Source organism: Periplaneta americana, chromosome 9, assembly GCF_040183065.1.
Source record: "Periplaneta americana isolate PAMFEO1 chromosome 9, P.americana_PAMFEO1_priV1, whole genome shotgun sequence".
Taxonomy (NCBI): Eukaryota; Metazoa; Arthropoda; class Insecta; order Blattodea; family Blattidae; genus Periplaneta; species Periplaneta americana.
Genome location: NC_091125.1, coordinates 141,628,126 through 141,650,032, shown reverse-complemented (window position 1 = coordinate 141,650,032; position 21,907 = coordinate 141,628,126). Strand labels below are relative to the sequence as shown.

Below are 21,907 nucleotides of genomic sequence, written 5' to 3'. Positions count from 1 at the left end.
CTTGTTGCATATTTCCTTGCAGCTGCTTGCTTATGTTTTCGAGATTTTGATATATTTTGAGATTACTTCCAGTAATGTTTTTGAGTTTGTGAAAAATTATTACTCTTCGCTCTCTTCTTTACCGCCATTTCTGATGACATTTCATTGTTGTGATATAACAAATGAATTCACTATAAAAGCCATTGCCTACATTGACAGGGCATATGACGTTCGAAATTACGATTTTACAATGATTCAGAAGGCCGCGATGACTTAATTGGGAGTTAAATTAATTGACTGTATTTTAAATCCGTATTGGTCTGGTGAAATGCAAATGAATTAAATGTGACTTAACTTCTGTATTTAAGTTAAATTACGATTAGTTAATTGTGGATTAGTAACATCTTGGTGAAATCGGCCCTCAGTGAGACTCAATAAGCAAAAAAATAACCTGTTTCAAATAATGGTAGTGAAATGTCTTAACGTATCAACCATCTAGTAAGTTTACTATTACTAACATATAGTATTAGCTTTTACGAAGGAGTGGGAAGTTTGCATACCAACCCCTCAAGCCTTGTGTGCAACTCCACGCTGGTTGAATCCGACAAATTGCCTCGCTTTGTGTGAGAGTAACTTTGACTCCTCTGTTTTGTAGTTGCTCAACTCTGTTGAGAGAAACACTGTTTGGTAGTTGAGAGATTAGCGATCGAGAAGAGAGGCTCAGCGGCGTCTTTGATCGATTCCTCCTCAAGTTTCGAATAGTTGTGAATGCCAGGCACTCGGTCGACCACGGTGTGTGCGGTGGACGTGCCCTCCGTATTGGCCCTACCCGCTGCACGCATCATCATCTCCACCGCCCTGCGTGATCTTCGTACAGCTGCCGTTCTCTTCAAGTGAGTTTCTGAGAGGGTATTTGGGCACTAATACTTTTCAACTCTGTAAACAAACCTTCTTAGTTTTGACTAACATTAAAGACAAGTAATTGAATTTGAAAGAAGTAATTAGAAGGTGATGGACATTGTTTTGTACCCTTTAAAACAACTTGAATATTTCGAACAACTTCAGACACACAACCTTAAACTTTCGACAGTTTTTTTAAAGAAAACTTTCTTTATTTTAACTAACGCTAGGAAATAATATACCTAATTGACTTGTATTCGGGACATCCGGGTTCTGATCCCAAGGACTGAGTATCCTGACTTTAGATTTCCGTTGTTTAACAAGTCTCCAGGCAAGTGCCGGGACAGTAGGTCTATACCAATTAAAAAGTCCCACGATCTGCTTCCTATTTCAAACCCTGTAACCTTTAATCATCACTCTCCGTATGTCATCAGCCAATCTCCGCGACAGATCATTCATCTATCTGGTAAGTAGAGCAAAAAATCTCGGAACATTTATCTTTCGACTTGGCATATTTCTCTTCCACTCCGTTAGCAAACGTTCTCAGTTGCATAAATCCTAAATTAAAAATACAGTTTATAATGTTATATTCTCAAGAGTAAATTTAACATTTTCGTGAGTATTTTATTTTTTATGTGTTATTACATTGATAATTATACTTTATTGTAGTTTTAACTAATATTTCCTTGTTATCTTATTGTGTATGTTATTATTTTGCTCCTGTTTTTAGGTTATTTTTGGCTTTATTAGATTGATTTGTTATTCCTTATATTATTTATAGGGGAGAGTCGGGTAGTATCGGACATCGGGTAATATCGGACAGTGAGTTTCTTTCATCTACCACACGATGATAGTACCTGATTGATATGGTTACGTTTCTGTGATGTCGCAGAGAGAAACGTAACCATGTCATTCAAGTACTACCATATGGTGGTAGATGAAAGAAACGCACTGTCCGATACTACCCGCTGTCCGATACTACCCGACTCTCCCCTACATATAACTTATACATGCATACATAATGTTTTTTATATGTGTATCACATTTTCCGATAGCCCTTTTCCAGTCTTCTGTATAGAAACACTGTTCCACTAATGTTAGTATTTTCTCAAGAGTAAAGTTAACATTTTTCCTGAACATTTTATTTGTTATGTTTTATTATATTGATAATTATACTTCATTGTAGTTTTAACAAACATTTCCTTTTTATGTGTGTCAATATTTTGCTCCTACTTTTAGATTATTTTTAGTTTTATTAGTTTAATTTGTTATTCCTTATTTTAGTTACATATAATTTGTGTAGGCATATCTACCATATATTACAGTATAAATATGTAAATTCTTTCAAGAATAACTAGGCTATACAATAGTATATTAAAGTGTTTTTTTCAAATCCGAGAAGTTTGAAAATGAGCAGAGCGAATTTTCCAATTTCCGAGATTTTGTAATGCACTTCACAAACGTGTATTGTATTTTTGCACGATCTATTTTTTAAATTGCAAATACAATATATTTTGCATTGAAAATTTAGAGCAATATTATTCCAAAGCCTTCACAAAACTGCACTATAATGGTAGCTAAGTAACAATAAGTGCAGTGTAATGGGTCTATTTCATTATAGTTTTATGTTATGAAGAATGGTTTCCCTAGGAACAAGTTTCTGTGTGGGAATTCTAACTTTCAAGGCCTAACAACAATAGCTGTAGGGGAGAGTCGGGTAGTATCGGACATCGGGTAATATCGGACAGTGCGTTTCTTTCATCTTCCACCATATGGTAGTACCTGAATGTCATGGTTACGTTTCTCTATGCGACATCACAGAAACGTAACCATGTCAATCAGGTACTATCATCGTGTGGTAGATGAAAGAAACTCACTGTCCGATATTACCCGCTGTCCGATACTACCCGACTCTCCCCTATATGCAGCAAAAACACGATCGTGCAAAAAATAATATTTGTATTGCATAACTGTATGGTATCCTAAAACGAATAAACGAATAATAGTACCATTGCATATTGTTTATAAAAATATTTACGATTAATACTCATCTAGGTTATTGGTTAGAATCTTCTTCATTCAAAAATTTAACTCGACATAGGTCTGTCTGACTTTCAATTTCCTCAGGCATTTTTCTCCTTCATTTTATTGTGGTATTCCACAGAACCCACCATAGAATTGAATTAACTCGCAAACAACTTCTTTCAGCTAGGACGCCATGTTTTTTCTGGTTCTTGTCACCATAATATTTACAAATCCCATTGGTCAATTCCTTCAAAGGACTCAAGTCTTTGATCGATTAGAGCATGTTCTTATTTTCTTTTAAGACAATCAAAGACCTTTAAAGTATTATAATTTATTTGACAATCAAACTTGTAAAGTATTGGCAAGTCTTGAAAAGTCTTGCAAAGCGAAATTTGACGAAAATTTCTTGGTGTACAAGCAGTTTTATATCTTCAGGAGCCTATCGACGAGTTCGGGTATCTTCGGAAAGCAATTTTTCACTGTCGGTCATTCTGTTCTTTTCCTTTTTTTTTAATTGAGTTTACGCTGACATGTTTACCTTCACACTTTAAAATCCTGGAAATTCTAAATAATTTCTGACACCTTCTCCAGTTCGAGTGTGTTTGTTTGATTTTGTACAGTATTTATGGACATGGTCTACTTAGAACAAATAATGAGAGTAAATAAACGCTTATTGGCAGAGCTGGCTCTTCGTGAACAAGATGGAGGTGGATAAAGCTGGCTGAATTCGGTTATGTAAATGACAAAATTGACTATCTGTTATTTCCAGTGCAACGTTTTGCATATCTGTTTGTTTATATTTTAGTAAAATTTGAGGATAAGTGTTGAAATTCTGTTGAGTTAATTTGATGAATTCAGAATACAGATATTAAAAGAATGCCAGAAGTTTGAATTATATTTTCCCTTTGATATTTATTTGGATTTTAAGAGTTTTTGCGATTACGAGTCTAGAAATCGGTATGCAGCATTGTCATTGTTTCACTGAGGTAAAGGGTACAGCATGTTGTCAGAGTAAACTATTTTTTTTTTTCATGAAAGATTTTGTAGTTTCGAGGTTAATACTCTACTTAAAAAATTAGTAAAGAGAAATGGAGAAATGTGCCTTTTGTCTTGCAGTTACCATGTTCGCCGTTGGGTCCAAAGTTGGCGGGTTCAAAGCAAGCCGAATGCGATGTATTTTGGACAGTTCTAGAATATTTAACATGGCTTCCTCCGGAAGGGAAGTAAAATTTTGGGTCCAGTATCGTATATTTACGGCACGTGAAAACCCTGTCCCTGACAGAGGGTTCCAGACAAAATTGTCGGTCATTTCTCGCCCCTGTTGAATTTCGACGCTGAATAGCGTTGCAGTTATAAACGTCGTTAAATAAAATACTTCATATTAATGAAAATAGTTGATCTTGATTCTTAAAAATTTCTCACCTGTAAAAAAATCAGCTTATATCCTGTTGCATCTAAATATCTCTGCATTTATAGTGCATTCGCGTTTTCAATTATTTATGTTTTATTACAAAAACTGCCCCCCCCCCATTGAGGGTAGCCCTTACGTTTCAGTAAAAAAATTAATATACATATGTAAACATAGATATTAAATTAAAAAAAAAAAGAAACAAAGAAAAGGGCGTGAAAAATTACAATTGCTATTAATGTGGCACCATGTGATTAATTAGGATTTGACAGGATTTTTTAACACAATTATCACCATGTCTTCCCTCAGAGATGTTGGCAGAGCAAACTGCCGTCGAAATTCTTCGGAAAAAGCTGGTATAGTCCCTCGAGCACCTATGAGCAAGCCGAATACCTCAACGTGAATTAAGGCATATTTCAGCTTGAAATAGTTGACTGTAGACTCATAGATCGACTTCTTCTCAAGGTAGATTTCGGCTGACTGATTACATTCTACTTTAAAACGTATCGTGGGGTCCACGATGATGCCCTGTTTAGTGTCAGCATTGTACGCTAAAATATCTACTCGTCTCGTTGACCCATTTTCAGCTAGACAGGAGATTTCTCCTTCTACTATCCAGCCCTTATTTCTTAATGCGGTTATTCTTTTAATATATCTGAATGAAGACTGTGATTCCAATAATAATAATAATAGTATGGTCTGAAATGTATGTAAAACATTCAAAATTAATTATTTTAACGCATGCTTAATTTTTACATGAAATATTAATTACAAGGGGCAATCAACAAATTTTCGGAATATAGGCAACATACAACACATGAGAAACGGAGAAGTTATGTAGAACGAGGGGAAATGTCTGGAATCTATACTAATTGCATCACTTCAAAGGCAGAGAAGAAGACTAGGCATAAGGCATGTATGAAGATTTTCCAGGAAAACTCGCGATAGTTCCTTGACATAATATATTGTTTGCACAAAATGACATGTACAAGTTCAGGTCTAAAGACAATCTGACGCTGTTTGATAGATTTACGTAACGAAACTAGGCATCTCGTCGTTTGTTGGAAGTTATTTATACTGAATAGTATACGTATATTTATTCCACGCCCTCAGATATTTCGTTGTCGTACTGTTTTCTAGTTTGTTGATATACTTGTCTCTGTCTGTTTATTTCAAGTTGTGGGCTTGATTTGTGTTGTAGGTGGTTCCATGGCCACCTGTCGGGCAAGGAAGCAGAGAAGTTGATCCTGGAGAAAGGAAAGAATGGAAGCTTCTTGGTACGAGAGTCTCAGAGCAAGCCTGGAGATTATGTACTTTCAGTTCGAACGGATGATCGCGTTACTCACGTCATGATACGTTGCCAGGTAACAACAACAAACCATTCCATTACTTCTCACATTTCAGTAACATCTAAATAGTACATTATGCATAATTTTCATACGAGCGTCTTAATTACCATTATAGCTAAGTTTCATACGACTTTTTATGCTCGACCATATTTCTAACTTGAAATTATTCAAAATTAGGTCATGTTATGGTTATGTGCGAACTGACCTGAATTGTGAGATGTGCGCAGACGCGAAAGTATTGATTTTTTCCGAGGCCGAATGTCATTGACCTTGATAGAGAATAAGATGAACATTAGTCTGATATAACCTGGAAATTGATTTAGAATTGAAAAACGAGATGACAAATTGAATTTATTTGATTATTATTTACAATTAACGCTAATTATTATAGTAACAGAACATAACCTTCTGCGACAGTATTGGATTTCCAGCCTCCGTGACTTCTCGCTAATTGTCTCTCGATTGCATATCCGAGAATAATCGATACTTGCGGTTTTATAACGGTACAAAGGTGACTTGTCATTGGCTGAACACCTGAACTTTAATGAATAGGTGTACTTTGATGAGGTGCATTAAAGGACTACTGCCAGGTGTATAATTACCGGTACTACATTTCGGCATGGTCGACCATAAAAATTTAAATAGACGTGTTTAGTCATATTTTCAGTAGGATGTGTTCACAGACAGGGCACCGGCATTTTTAATGCGGGATTTAAGGTATTCGAACGGTCAACCTTCCTTCCTTGTGCCCTACATAATTGAAATAATTAACGTGCACATTTTTTTATTATTGAAATGTATCCTATGATATTAATTGACGGGGATTAGGTACAGTAAAGTGGGGCAACTTTGGCACGTGCTGGGGGAACTTTGGCAATCATGTTTCTACTCAGTATTTCCGATGTTTCTTTTTTCTCATATTAATAATGGTTACAACAATAACTTTTGATGAAACAAACATAACTGGATGTCTACCAAAGGAACAATTCCCTCTTCTTAGAGGAAACTCTGGTATGCAATGAATTTAAACTTGCCTGGATTTGGGGCAACTGGACTTGTTCCATTCAATCCGTCAGAGATTTTAGATAAAATTCCTGATATCGAAGGCGGAGGAGAAATTAGAAGATCACTTGATAAATGTGTGATAGAGATGCTTCAGGAATTTAGAGGCCAAGACAAGGAAGGAAACAAGAAGACGAGAGAAGAAAATACCAGTAGATCCGGGTCAAAATATGGCTATGAATTTATCTGAAAATGAAAAATAAAAGACAAGAAAACCATTGTTGTGTTTGTTCGTGTATCTGACATAATTATGATTGGTTTAGGTGTGTGCAGTGTTTTCGCTGGGTATGGGGAGATTGCAATGATTAATCTATCGCCTGTTGTTTATGCAGCTAGCAGTGCCTTGGTGTATGTGCATTGTATTCCTCTAATGCTACTATGAAAACTACCGTAAAATTCTAAGCGTGGCTTTCCCTGCCATTTCGTATTCTAGTAGTCTACCGCAGCTTCACAACTTAATTCTTAACTAGTGGTGAGGTGTGATTTGAAGACTGTGATTTTGTCGCTGTGACAGGTTTGTCGCTGGTTCCGTCCGTGATTTCAGTTCGAAAATCACATCTCCGACCTATATGTGACTCAGATCGATGGCGACTGATGTACGTGTATAGGCAGCTCCAGACAACTTTTTTATATTAATCCTTTATTACAAAATAACAGTTTTCGATTACTTTGCATTCAAATTTGCATATATTTTTCTGCAACTGAACATGCATACAAAATTATAAATACTTATTACATTAATACAAATATATACTTTGGACAACTCTGTAACATTAAACAAAAAACCATGACGGGTTTTAATTTTGTTATACTTTTACAAACTCATTCTCTGTAACGACATTTTTATCAATCTCTTCCACAGAATTGTTATTTCTTCTTGTTCGATATCAGGTATGATGATCTTCTTGATAAGGTATTCATTTTCTTCATAGATGGAACTTGTGTTTTCTACGTCGTATAAAGTGAAGGATGGAAACATCCAAAGAGATTCATCACTCCAAATAATCTTCCACTTGCAACTGAAATGTTTAGTAAATACTCCTTTCATAACTGCTGTAATACTGTACTCTCCATTTTCAGGCAGTTTCTCGACAGAGAAATGGGAAGCATATCTCTCACATAAATTCGTGATTTCTTCTCTGTGGATGAAACATTCTTCATACCCCACTGTGCCTCTTATAAGCCTCTGTAAATTGTTCTTCCTCACATTCTCGTTTTTCCACGATTTTAATTCAGCTTCATGGAATGAATTATAGTAGTTTGCTTTGAGGGAAGTAACCAAAATTTCATTTTCCTTCAAGTCTCTTTTTATGAAAGATATGTGATATTTTACACACACAGTTTGCGCATCAGCAGTGCACTGAATCAATCCATCATCTGGTACATTTACTTTCTCATTTGAAAAGGCTGTCTTGTTAAAAGCTGACTAATCTTCTCACATTTTTCCAGGTTTACTGTTCTTTCTTCGTCACCGAATAGTGACAGATTCCTTTTCTGTTTCAAAACCTCTTTCCTTTTTCTGCTTGATTACTTCTTTTAACATATCGATGGCTCAGAACCAGACAGTTCCAAGTCCATTTTATTATTTTTTTTTCAGGAGAGCTATTTTAAGTTCCTGACATTCAAAGCTTCATGAAACAATTTCGAATACCTTCATGACAACCTTATGGAGAGGAATATTACAATTTTGTTCGATTCATACATACTTACAAGAATATGGAACACAATGAAACACAGATTTCTTTCTTACAAAAAGTTGGACTTAGAACAGTCTGGTTCTCAGCCATCGATATGTCTTTCTTTTACCAAGTTATCAATCATTGTTTTAAGTCTTTCTTGTTCCATTTTACAATTAAGGGCGAGTCAACAAAAACTGATAACTGCAAGTCAGAAGATTCATGCACTTGAAGGACAACATAACTGGGATCTAATTTAATTATCGTTCCATTCAGCAACGCTTTGATACTCGATCGAATCAATTGTAAACATTGTTGGGCGAATATACGCGATAACACCGATCAGCACTAATTAGTATTGTTAATAATACTTACGGCACCTGTTATATCAATTCGCAGAAGAGCGATAGACATAAACATCTGTCGTCTCATAATGAGAAACATTCGCGATCGCCAAGAATCATCCGAACACAAAAAAATCACACTGTGACAAAATCGCTGTTGTCTGTTACAGCAATTTTTCTGGACCTGTCACAGTTCCAAAACGCTACCACACTCAACTTCTACTCTTAACCGTGCTATGTTGGATCCAAAGTTTTCCGGAAGTAGATTTTAAGGAGCGATAAAATCCTAAGCATGGCTTTCTCTACGAAGGAGACCCGTGTAGTAGATTCATGTAACATAAAAGAATGTTCTCCTTGATGAAGGGCTTCCGGCAAAATTTGACTGCTATTTCTCGCACACGTAGAAATAACGAGGTAGTACAATGGAATCGCACCATTCGCATATTTTGTCAGTCAATCGTGAAAATAATGTATACAGTTTTTCTTATCGTATTCACAATAAACTTCAAATCAGTTGAATTAAAATGTCGTCGCATTTAAAGTTTTCAGAGATTAAGTATTATAGGCCGCTCCCAATAACGGCTTAAAATAACGTAATTAATAATACATGACAGCAGGACGTCCCTGAGCACGAAAGTCTGCAAGTTCCTTCAAGATTAGAACGATGAAGGAAGTATAATTAAAATTTATGGTTCCACAAACTTTAATAATAGGTATGATAATAACAATCAAGGAAACGTTACAGCCATGAGTCACCACCACAGTCATTCCACTGTGGTGCACATTTCATTGTGCTTGGTGCCACTGTTGCAGACATGAAGATATAATAAATTGTTCGGCAATATCACTGTTATTTGCCGTAACTACGAAATTTTCATCCAGTTATTGTTTTTGTTTTATTATTTGACATTTTTAATCCGTATTCCCGACAACTATTTATGAAACAGAAGAGTAACCTTTGTAAATAATGATAATAATAATAATAATAATAAAATTAATGAAATTAGAAATAGTGAACAATTGCGTACTGTAGATTACATAAAACTAGTACAAATTTTTCTGTCATGGGGATGAAATTATATAATAAACTTCCCAGTCAATATTATGAATTACCAGCCAATAGTTTCAGAACTAGATTTTATAATTGGCTTTTAATTAATCCTTTCTACTCTGTAGATGAGCTTCGTAACATAAATTCATATAAAATTGTTTTTAATAAATAAAGTTATTTACATTTAGTTACAAATAATACATTAAGAGTGAAGTGTTTCCTTAATTTTTAGAGTTTCAAAATGTTTTGTGTTTTCATTCCAATTAAACTTTACTGTTTTCAATTATATGTATATTTTCAAATGTATGTTCCCCCCCCCCTTTCAGTATTTGTGACAAAGCCTATCGCTGTATGTTTAATGGGTTAATAAATTGAATTGAATAATAATAATAATAATAATAAGAAGAAGAAGAAGAAGAACACTAATATAATTAAATAAGGGAGTTTGCATGTACAGAAATATATACCAAGAAAATGAAATGGCTGAAGAATTACCGTCGCTTTCGAGATAAGCTGTGTTCAAGCAGTGCACAGTGGGACGGATTGCGATTCTAGCCGGAACAAAATCAATTTTCACATGTTCTCATTTTTATGCGTGTCCTATCTCAAGGTGTTGCTAATGAATCACAGAATGCTTATCTATGAGAAAGAAGCTTTGACACTAAACATACGGACGTCACACAATGATGATGAGGATTCCCCTCCGTAACCAGTATTATTGCTCAGCCACGCTGAAATAGTGTAAGAAGCAAGCTTGTTTTCTGTGATCTAGGAGTGAAACAGTTTGTGATTCTGAAATGGAAAATGACGAACAATGTTGGTAGATAATTATTATATAAATTTTATGATCATAATAACTTTGAATTTTTAGAAATGGCTTGTTAACTTAACGGTGGGAAATGCGATTTTTTAAAACCATTTATCAAAGTAAACGTTGACTTATAATAGGAGAGTCACACAGAGTCACATTTGTTTTTATGGCAGAATGTAGGTTTAAGTATGCACTTTAAGACTAACCTAGTTTCATTTGCTCCTACTGACCGCTCTGCATGTGGTTAATTTTTTTCAAACTCGGAACCGCTACCGGTGATTTCGCGCCGTGATCTATTTCCAATAGGTACTTGCCAATAAACGTGGCGACTTAGATGAACTATATAGGTATGTTTTGAACAAATTATGTATTGAAACATGTGTTTCTAATAGTGAGAAGTGCATTCACATTATTTTGAAAACTATTCGAAGTAATTTTAACAGACGTTGGGTGCAGTGTCACCGTAAAAAGGATTATTTTCTTAAAAAAACATTGTTCTTGGCAGGTCAGAGACAACAATAAAGATATTTTTGAAGCTAGAAAACAGGAGATTATTTCTAGATTTCGCTCTCAATTAGGTTTTCTTGTTGACAAACCGAAATCTGGTGGCCCTGGGACATCAAATGATGGCAATATAGCACGTCGGTTTTTTGAAAACTCACAAATTACAGCCAATATTACGGGCATTAGTAAGACCTCATTCACAGATTTTCTGTAATTTTATGCACCATTTCATGTGGATATTCAATCTACAGTATATTGAGGCGTTTGAGAAGTACACCAATGATACAGCCCATTTATATGTACAACAGATATATCCATGCCATCTAGCGTGCTTAAGATACTGATACATAGAGGAAAAATTGCAGAAACTGCTATACTTCCTATTGGGATGTTATCTGAAGATGCTCAAGAGGCAAGACACAAAAATTTACAAAAGTACAGGTTAGACCACGCTAGGAAGTGTTCTCGTGAGAGAAACTTAGATGTCCTACACATGTTGTTAGTATCTTCTGATCCCATCATATCCCAGATCAATCGACATCCAAATACAAGAAAATCAAAAATGTAAGTTGAGGTAATTAAACTGCTACAAGTACCACCAACAACAGCACTGCTCAACTGCAACCCCAAGATGAGGACGACAGTAGCACTAGCAGGTCCGACACTTCTGGAGATACAACAGACGCTTCAGATTTCTAAACATGAGTCATTGAATTTACTACATATATTACTTTTCTCTTCATAGTAGTCTGTAAAATAATTTCTGTTTAGTTTAATTTTTTATTTGCATTAGTTGTATGCAATTTCTATTACTGTACGATTCTTTTTTAATAAATAGGCATTCTATACTAAAATAATAATTCTCATACAAATATTTCATCAAAAGTCATAATAATTTACCTTCATTTTGCTATTTTCAGCGATTCGAAAGGAATTTGTCAATATTAGATTTTGTTCCGGCTAGAATCGCAATCCGTCCCACTGTGGCAGTGGGGAGGGTGGAGCCTCATTCTTCCTGATAAATCGCATCCTAGTTACAAGGATTTTCTTTGCTTGTGCAGGATAACTGTTACGATGTGGGTGGAGGCGAACAGTTCGACAGCTTGAGTGAGCTGATTGAGCACTACAAGAAGAACCCAATGGTGGAGACAAGTGGAACTGTGGTCCACCTGAAGCAGCCATTCAATGCCACACGAATCAATGCAAGTGGCATTGACAGCCGTGTGAAGGAGTTGCAGGTATGTTCAAAGAGTAATAGTATAATGCCGCTCTGTTTGAAATTGTAGTTGACTGGATTAAGTATACTTCCTTTGTTTTCATGACGTAACTAAGTTAAATATTGGTTTAGTGATTATCAAAGTGAATTACTCACTAAAGCAAATTTGCCTTCAGTTGCGTAGTAGACTTAAGACTGGGGTGTTTCCAGTCTTATTTTATCGCGTTCTTTCGTTCCTCCTATTCCTGTGTGTCTTCCGGATTTCTTAAATCTTGTAAAATAATAATTACTAGATATTATTATATACCGTAGGCCTATATTTTATCACAAGTTCAACATTAAGAAAAGACTTCAGTACAATTAAATTATGAAATTGTAATGGGCATGATTTGTTCGTTTGAGAACCTATCAATAAGAAAGAAGTTTAATCATGCAGTACACAAGAGTCAGCTGATCGTTCGATCTCCATCAAGGACAAATGATCCCGCAATCAAGCGTTTTTCAATCATTTTCAACATGTGGCACACTAAAGGTATACTGTAATTTAAAATTCCTTGGTACACTCATATAATCTAAACCAGTGGTTCCCAGCTAGGGGAGAAATTTTGAGGATTTTTGGAGGGAATGTGTTTACTGAGTGCCGCGCCGTGGCTTCACGGTCTAAGGCATCCTGCCTAGGGCTCGCGCTACACAATGCGCGCTGGTTCGAGTCCTCATGGGGGAAGAAATTTTCTCATGAAATTTCGGCCAGTGTATGGGACGGTGCCCACCCAGCATCGTGATGCACTTGGGGAGCTACGATAGGTAGTGAAATCCGGTTGCGAATGCCAGCTATAACGGCTGGGGGGGTTCATCGTGCTAACCACACCATACCTCCATTCTGGTTGGATGATCGTCCACCTCTGCTTCGGCATGTGGGCGTGAGGCCAGCAGCCGGCTGGGCGGTCTAGGCCCTTCACGGACTGTAGCACCACAGATGTGTTTACTGAAAGTTGACTCGTGTCTCGTTCGCTAAATGTTGACTCTTGTGGACTCATTTTTTTTTTTACCACTCTTCACTTTTATTTTTCCAATTTTGCTACGATGATCTTTACTATTTTCTCGTGGTACACAGCAGTTCATTCGCGAGTGTGTCACGGCACACTGGTTGAAAATTGCTGTCGTAAACAATGGAACGCAATATTTTAATAGAGTGTTTCTGAAACTGTTTTATCTGTAGCCTGTGCCTAGAGACAGTTGATATGAAATACGAGGTTGTTATAATTGTCCCTACTTAACCAGCTTTAAACTATTGACCCTAGGAGTACAAAATTCGGAATAAGGAAGGTCCAGACTATGTGGTTACACATCGTACAGTAGTTACAGTTCGCGTCACCGTTTTTGGCGTGTGAAATAAGTAATGGGAATGTTAAGTGCGAGTGTTTTACAGTTGCCGCAGTCAGTCTGACAATTGTGTTTGACAAATGGCTGATGTGACGTGTATAGGAAGTGGTACCAGTCTCTGCTGCACTAGCAACATGCTCACAAACTGGGTACTATATATCTAGGACACACGCCAGAAACGCTGGCGCCAGCTTTAACACCACGTGATACACAGTAACCCCGTCGACTTTGCTGTTCAACTCGTTATAGGGGTAGAAGTTATGACTCCTGGCTTGGATTACCTGGTGGAATGATGAAGTACTACACTTTCCTTCTGTAGAGATATATATAATTTTAATGCTCTATAATTGTTTATTTCAGAAAGAGAATGGACAGTCGACAGGGAAGGCGGGTTTCTGGGAGGAGTTCGAGTCATTGCAGCAGCAAGAGTGCAAGCACTTGTTCTCCAGGAAAGAGGGTCAGAAGACTGAGAACAGAAATAAGAATCGATACAAGAACATTCTGCCATGTAAGTTACTTTATGAGTATGTAGTTTTTTCAATAAATACGTCTTCAAATATATAAACCAATTCATTCATAAACCATTCATTTTTAATTTTATTTCCTATTTTATTTTATTTTATATTCTCTTATAGGCTTATTAATATTATATCTGAACTGCGACCGAACACGAGCGCTGCTCATTCGGTCTCAAATTTTGTTAATACTACTGTATCTCCTGTTTCATATTGTTTGTATTATTTTATTTCTATTTCTCTCGTTTGTAATTATATTCTTTATTCTGTATATATTTAAGTTTAAATAAATAAATAAAATAAATTCTAGAAATAGTTCACGGCCGTGGGATGAAACTTGATAAGTCACATTTTGTCATGAAGATAAGTAATACGGATTTCGTCATAAAATATTTTGTCTGGTAAACAGGAAATTTGTCTTAATTGGGCAACGGATGACGAAGTTATGACCATGTCATTAAACCACGCTTATGCATATAAAACAAGGAAAGAGTTGATAACTGGTTTCGATTTGGCAGATATATTTAAGGAAGAAGGAAAGAAGTGAGTTGTAGCTTGGATAGCATCTTTTTTTCCGTTTATTTCGAAATACTGCAGACGCATGCAACCTCCAAAATAAGAATGTACAATTAAGTATTCCATTTAAACACTGCAGTTGAAGTAATTTGTCACAAATATTTACTAGCATTCTCAGATAGAAGATTAATACAGGTTAGAATACTTTTCTTGGCTATAGTGTGTGATAATTTTTATAGCATTAAAATAAAACTGCTTCCCCTTTGTTCTCATGATGATCTTTATATCAATTTTCAGTTTTATTCGACATTCTCTATTTGTCATATGCATCTGCAGTAATTTTTTTCTCGCAGAACACTGTTCCTGCACCTTATTGTCATGTTTCCATCACGAAACTGAGAAATGTTACAATTTTGCGGTGCCAAAATATTGTGAAGGTTCTCCCAACTCAACTTCATTGTCTTGCCACTGAGATCATCCCTGCTAGTTAAGACCATACGGAACTAGTTCTTATTAGAATTGTTGGGATATCTTTTGATCAACTTCAGCCTTGACTTACTTATAATCTTTTCGCTGTAAGAAAAATCCTAATGTAAACAACAGCACGTGACTGAAGTGAGGCTTCATTGGCCGCTGTTTGGCACCATAAATTCTCAGTACGTGTTCCCTCCTACTGTTGTACATTCTGTTTCATGTTAAACAATTCCCTTTACTCGACAAGTAGGCCTAACCTCACTACTATGCATTCGTTTGCTTAGGAAACATTTACTTTATAATTACTGCAAATAAATTATTTTTAAGTCTTATGTCTTCACAATGGACAGTTGAGGATACCGAAGCCATACTTCAGTACCACGTGCTTACGTGACGCCAGCTTGTTACAAGAACAGACTACCTCGGTATTACTGTTGGTATTCATCCGCGTTCATAGTACATAACAAAATATAAAAGTAGCTTTTCTATTACATAGCGTTTTACACATGAGTGAAGTTAAATGTTTCATCGTATTTAACAACTAGAATTCAACTTTTTATTTTCAAATAATACAAGATTGTGATTTCCAAATACGAACTATATTTTACTGCGTCATGTGAGTGTTTTGACTGGGATCCCAATCACGGGTATGACAGCAACGTGCTTATGTTTACATTAGGATTTTTCTTACAGCGAAAACAGTATACTTATGGCTTTTAAGGAACCCGGAGGTTCATTGCTGCCCTCACATAAGCCAACCATTGGTCCCTATCCTGAGCAAGATTAATCCAGTCTCTACAATCATATCCCACCTCCCTCAAATCCATTTTAATATTATCCTCCCATGTACGTATCGGCCTCTCCAATGGTCTTTTTCCCTCCGACCTCCCAACTAACACTCTGTATGCATTTCTGGATTCGCTCCTACGTGCCACATGCCCTGCCCATCTCAAACGTCTGGATTTAATGTTCTTAATTATGTCAGGTGAAGAATACAATGCGTGTAGTTCTGTGTTGTGTAGCTTTCTCCATTCTCCTGTAACTTCATCTCTCTTAGCCCCAAATATTTTCCTAAGTATCTTATTCTCAAACATCCTTAACCTCTGTTCCTCTCTCAAAGTGAGAGTCCAAGTTTCACAACCATACAGAACAACTGGTAATATAATTGTTTTATATATTCTAACTTTCAGCTCTACTAATTCATCTCCAGGTGAAAGTAGGAATTGTAGACGGAACTTCAACTACAATTTATTATGATTTTTGTGTTCTTTCTTTGCAGTTGATCACACTCGGGTAAAATTGAAAGATGTGGATCCAAATGTCCCAGGTTCAGAGTACATAAATGCGAATTATATAAAGGTGAGTGAATGACATAAAGACTAATCAAGTGCTATATAATCTTTTAAGTCTAATTCTGCTTCTTACTTCTGTAAAAATGATTCTGTATCTAGTCTTAAATCTATGTCACATTGCTAGTCTGTTGATTATGAAAGTGGAATACAACTAGGGATGGACTGAAGTTAGCTGAAGCATCTCGGCTTCAAAGAATCGTCAAGAAACTTTCAGTTTGGAAAGACTTCACTAAATTTTCAAGGACATACTGCAGTTTCATAGTGTCTTAAATTTTCAGATCATACTGCTGAAGTTTTGTGTTGTATTACAATTGTTATAAATAATTAATAGAGTGTGTATACGATGTTAAATAATTGAAACGTCTCAGTTGAGTTGTGTTAAGTATGTCTTTCAACCCAAATTCTTATTTTTCACCAATGAATAATTAAAATAACAATAGCAGGTGAAGAGGATCGAAATTTCTATCCATACGTTCTATGATCGCAGATGCACTTCGATCCAAAAATCTAGACGTTCACGAGGAAGTTCATTGTATTGCTGATGGTGGAAGCAATCGTAGGATCGATATCATAGCTATGAATAGGAATGAACAGTCAGCTGAAATAATTGATTCTACCATCAGATTTGAAATGTCAGCCACTCAACCATCTGAAGTGAATGAAGAGAAAAAGAAAATCTACGAGCCCACGATTCAGTACCTATCGGCGAAATACAACATAGAAAAAATCACAGTTACCGGTCTCTTCTTCGGAGCGAGAGGCACCATTCCGAAAGCCTTTGTAAAGTGGAGGGAAAAATACAAGCTGACGAGAGATCTTCAAGATGCCATCGTCACCACCATAATAAAATTTTCTGTAGCGATATTTCGTCAGCATCTTTATGGTGTACTTACTTACTTACTTACAAATGGCTTTTAAGGAACCCGGAGGTTCATTGCCGCCCTCACATAAGCCCGCCATCGGTTCCCTATCCTGTGCAAGATTAATCCAGTCTCTATCATCACACCCCACCTCCCTCAAATCCATTTTAATATTATCCTCCCATCTACGTCTCGGCCTCCCTAAAGGTCTTTTTCCCTCCGGTCTCCCAACTAACACTCTATATGCATTTCTGGATTCGCCCATACGTGCTACATGCCCTGCCCATCTCAAACGTCTGGATTTTAAGTTCCTAATTATGTCAGGTGAAGAATACAATGCGTGCAGTTCTGCGTTGTGTAACTTTCTCCATTCTCCTGTAACTTCATCCCGCTTAGCCCCAAATATTTTCCTAAGCACCTTATTCTCAAACACCCTTAACCTATGTTCCTCTCTCAGAGTGAGAGTCCAAGTTTTACAACCATACAGAAGAACCGGTAATATAACTGTTTTATAAATTCTAACTTTCAGATTTTTGGACAGCAGACTGGATGATAAGAGCTTCTCAACCGAATAATAACATGCATTTCCCATATTTATTCTGCGTTTAATTTCCTCCCGAGTGTCATTTATATTTGTTACTGTTGCTCCAAGATATTTGAATTTTTCCACCTCTTCGAAGGATAAATCTCCAATTTTTATATTTCCATTTCGTAGAATATTCTGTTCACGAGACATAATCATATACTTTGTCTTTTCGGGATTTACTTCCAAACCGATCGCTTTACTTGCTTCAAGTAAAATTTCCGTGTTTTCCCTAATCGTTTGTGTATTTTCTCCTAACATATTCACGTCATCCGCATAGACAAGAAGCTGATGTAACCCGTTCAATTCCAAACCCTGCCTGTTATCCTGAACTTTCCTAATGGCATATTCTAGAGCGAAGTAAAGGTGATAGTGCATCTCCCTGCTTTAGCCCGCAGTGAATTGGAAAAGCATCAGATAGAAACTGACCTATACAGACTCTGCTGTATGTTTCACTGAGACACATTTTAATTAATCAAACTAGTTTCTTGGGAATACCAAATTCAATAAGAATATCATATAATACTTCCCTCTTAACCGAGTCATATGCCTTTTTGAAATCTATGAATAACTGATGTACTGTACCCTTATACTCCCATTTTTTCTCCATTATCTGTCGAATACATAAAATTTGATCAATAGTCGATCTATTATGCTGAAAACCGCACTGTTGATCCCCAATAATTTCATCTACGTACGGAGTTAATCTTCTCAAAAGAATATTGGACAAAATTTTGTACGACGTCAACAAAAGTGATATTCCTCGAAAGTTACCACAGTTGGTTTTGTCCCCCTTTTTAAAAATAGGTACAATTATGGACTCCTTCCATTGTTCTGGTACAATTTCCTTTTCCCAAATAGCAAGTACAAGTTTATAAATTTCGCTATATAATGCACACTCAATTTAAATTACACTTGGTTCTATTTTTTTTTTCTTATGTCTTATTCACTTTTGTCTGAAACCTGTTTATATAATTTTTCATTTTAAATTTTATTGTGAGCTATTCTGTGTCGCAGGGCAAACCCAAAATATTGGGTCAGACCAATAAATTAAAAAATTATCTGGAAGCTACACATGGTAGTTGTGTATACATGGTATAAATTTTTTTTGTACCATGTCATGCAAGTAGTGAATCTAATGTTCTAGAGCAACTTATTTCTCCATCATAAAGGGAGGCAAGAAAAGAGAAAGGATATTCATACAACTGAAAAACTGTTCATATAAATGGTAGGCAGGTGAAGCCATGGTGCAACATAACAAAATGGATGGATAGTGCTTATCGTTTTTAACTTGGGAGAGGTCGCTATATACAGTATCATTCGGCATTTTGCCGAGACTAGCGAAGCATTGGATTTTTCCTGTAATTACTTTTTGAGAGGGATGGGATGTCCAGCTAAAGTGAGAACACGTGTTTCCTTAAGGCCTGGGGCTTTCTTTTGATCGATCACAATATATAGTTTCTTGTAAAAGAATGTCTTTACATGCTTTAAAACCTCCCGACCCTATTTATTTTCACCTGGTGTTTGTACTGCAAAATACATGTTTTTGTTTTATTTTAGAAAGGGGTCAGTTGCCTGGCGAAATATCTGCATTCAAAGAAAGGTTTAGGAACTTTTAAAGGAAATAGTAAACTCGAAACTTCTGTCAAAAAATCTGAAAGTTAGAATTTATAAAACAGTTATATTACCGGTTGTTCTTTATGGTTGTGAAACTTGGACTCTCACTTTGAGAGAGGAACAGAGATTAAGGGTGTTTGAGAATAAGGTTCTTAGGAAAATATTTGGGGCTAAGAGGGATGAAGTTACAGGACAATGGAGAAAGTTACACAACGTAGAGCTCTACACATTGTATACTTCACCTGACATAGTTAGGATCATTAAATCCAGACGTTTGAGATGGGCAGGACATGTAGCACGTATGGGAGAATCCAGAAATTCATATAGAGTGTTAGTTGGGAGGCCGGAGGGAAAAAGACCTTTAGGGAGGCCGAGACGTAGATGGGAAGATAATATTAAAATGGATTTGAGGGAGGTAGGATATGATGGTAGAGACTGGATTAATCTTGCTCAGGATAGGGACCAATGGCGGGCTTATGTGAGGGTGGCAATGAACCTCCGGGTTCCTTAAAAGCCAGTAAGTAAGTAAACTCGAATGTGATTAGAAATCCATTGAATTTACGAAGACATGACAGTAAATATTCCATTGTAAATAAGCTACTGGTCTGACAAATATTTTCTGTGCAGAGAACCGTATATTGTTCGAAGAAAATTCTTCTAGCAGGTAATAGCCAACGGACGGTACCACGTTTGTCTGCCTGTACTTGGAATTTCTGTTATAGAATCCCATTCTGTGCATACATTTTCAAAGGGTACAGTGTACCCTCAATAAACCAATCGCAGTAATCCTTGCCAGGGCCAGTAACTGGTTAATGATATTCTTAAAACATATTTTAATTATATTCTTACAATGGCCTAGCTCCCCCCCCCCCCCTCATTTTCCTTAGGATGTCCATATGCGATCATGCTTCACTTCCAACAGTTTCTTCACTGTAGATCTCACTAAGCTATGTAAAATCTCACAAAGCGCTTCAAGTCCAACTGGCTTATTTCTAGCCTTGTCTTTTGCAAGACAAATGGTTCACTCATTACGTGCAGGCACTCAAGAGTATCACCACAGTCTAGTATATACAGTCACGAAGCTTGGGTTGTGAGGGTGCTAGGAGCACTAGACTGTGCTGGTACTATTTCGCATTGTCTGTAATGAGGCGATATTAGCAATCCTAGTGGTTAGCAACTATCTATGGATGCATATTTACTACTTATTGAGCTTCGTGACTGTATATATTAGACTGTGGTATCATCTACTCGGATTCGCCAGTGCAGCAAGGTTCTTTTGGCAATTAGTTACAGTAATTTTATTCAAGTCCAACTTGTTAGAATTCAAAGTGTGTTTGGTCATCTCTTGTATTGTGAAAGCTTCATGAAGTCGTCACGTCAGACACAAATGCATAAGAATAATATTTCACTGGTTTCCTTTCCTTCTGTACATGCCTTTATATACTCAAGGTAAACATATGGTAATTTCCCCTGAACACATCCATTAGGAAAGAGCAGTGTCTGTTTAGGTTTAGTTAAATTTGAAAAACAAATGCCTGTCCTTGTTCCACTGTGTCAAGGTAATGCATATGTTAAATTTGAAGGTCCATTTATATTTATTGAACAATTTGAATTTGTCACGCTGTGAAAACTAAGAGAATTAGTACCGAAGTAGTTTCGGAGCTTTTAACGATTGTACATGGATCACGATTCTAATAAGAAAAATGAGAGCAAAGTTTTAAATAACTTAGGTAGTCAGTCTCATTCTTTAGCAGGCCTATTTGTTCCTTGTTCTACTATCATTAGTAAGAGAAAGCTTTGCAGCTCATTAAATATGCAAAGAAAGAGTAAATACTAACTGTATTTTTTAAATTGTGAGATGCACCAACATTATCTGTTATTTTATTTTCTTCTTCCTCTTTTTTCTCCCTTATCTTCTTTCCTACTCTTCTTTCTTTTTTCTTATTTCCCTAAGTCATTTTATTCTTCTCTACTTTTCTTCCTCCTATATTCCTTTTCTTCTCTCACCTTTTATCTTGTTCTCTTTTTTATTTCTCCTTCCATTCTTCCTATTTTTTCCCTTTTCTCCTTCAATTTCCTCTTATTTCAGCTGTATTTCTTCTACTCTCTCTTATTCAGCTCATCTTTCTTATCTTTCTACGTTTCTTTTCCTTCACTTTAGGACTTAAATTACTAACTTGTTTTGACTGTAGCTCTGTGTTAAACGATCTTTTCCATTGTTTTAAATGATGAGTTGTTCAAATTCAATCCAGAAATCTGCCTCATATTTATGCATGAGTAGC

General features: G+C 36.2%; 1 protein-coding gene across 8 annotated transcripts in view; it reads left to right on the top strand.

Moving 5' to 3' along the window:
- csw (protein tyrosine phosphatase non-receptor type corkscrew) overlaps positions 1 to 21,907 on the top strand; it is a 320,146-nt gene that overhangs the window by 284,527 nt on the left and 13,712 nt on the right. For 5 of the 8 annotated variants that reach the window (XM_069836033.1, XM_069836031.1, XM_069836029.1 and 2 more), the window contains 4 exons: positions 5,514 to 5,676; positions 12,171 to 12,347; positions 14,069 to 14,216; positions 16,493 to 16,572. In XM_069836033.1, the coding sequence (XP_069692134.1) occupies positions 5,514 to 5,676; positions 12,171 to 12,347; positions 14,069 to 14,216; positions 16,493 to 16,572 (568 nt within the window). Of the gene's footprint in view, positions 1 to 634; positions 873 to 5,513; positions 5,677 to 12,170; positions 12,348 to 14,068; positions 14,217 to 16,492; positions 16,573 to 21,907 lie in introns of all 8 variants that reach the window. The other 3 variants (XM_069836035.1, XM_069836034.1, XM_069836036.1) reach the window with 1 other exon arrangement.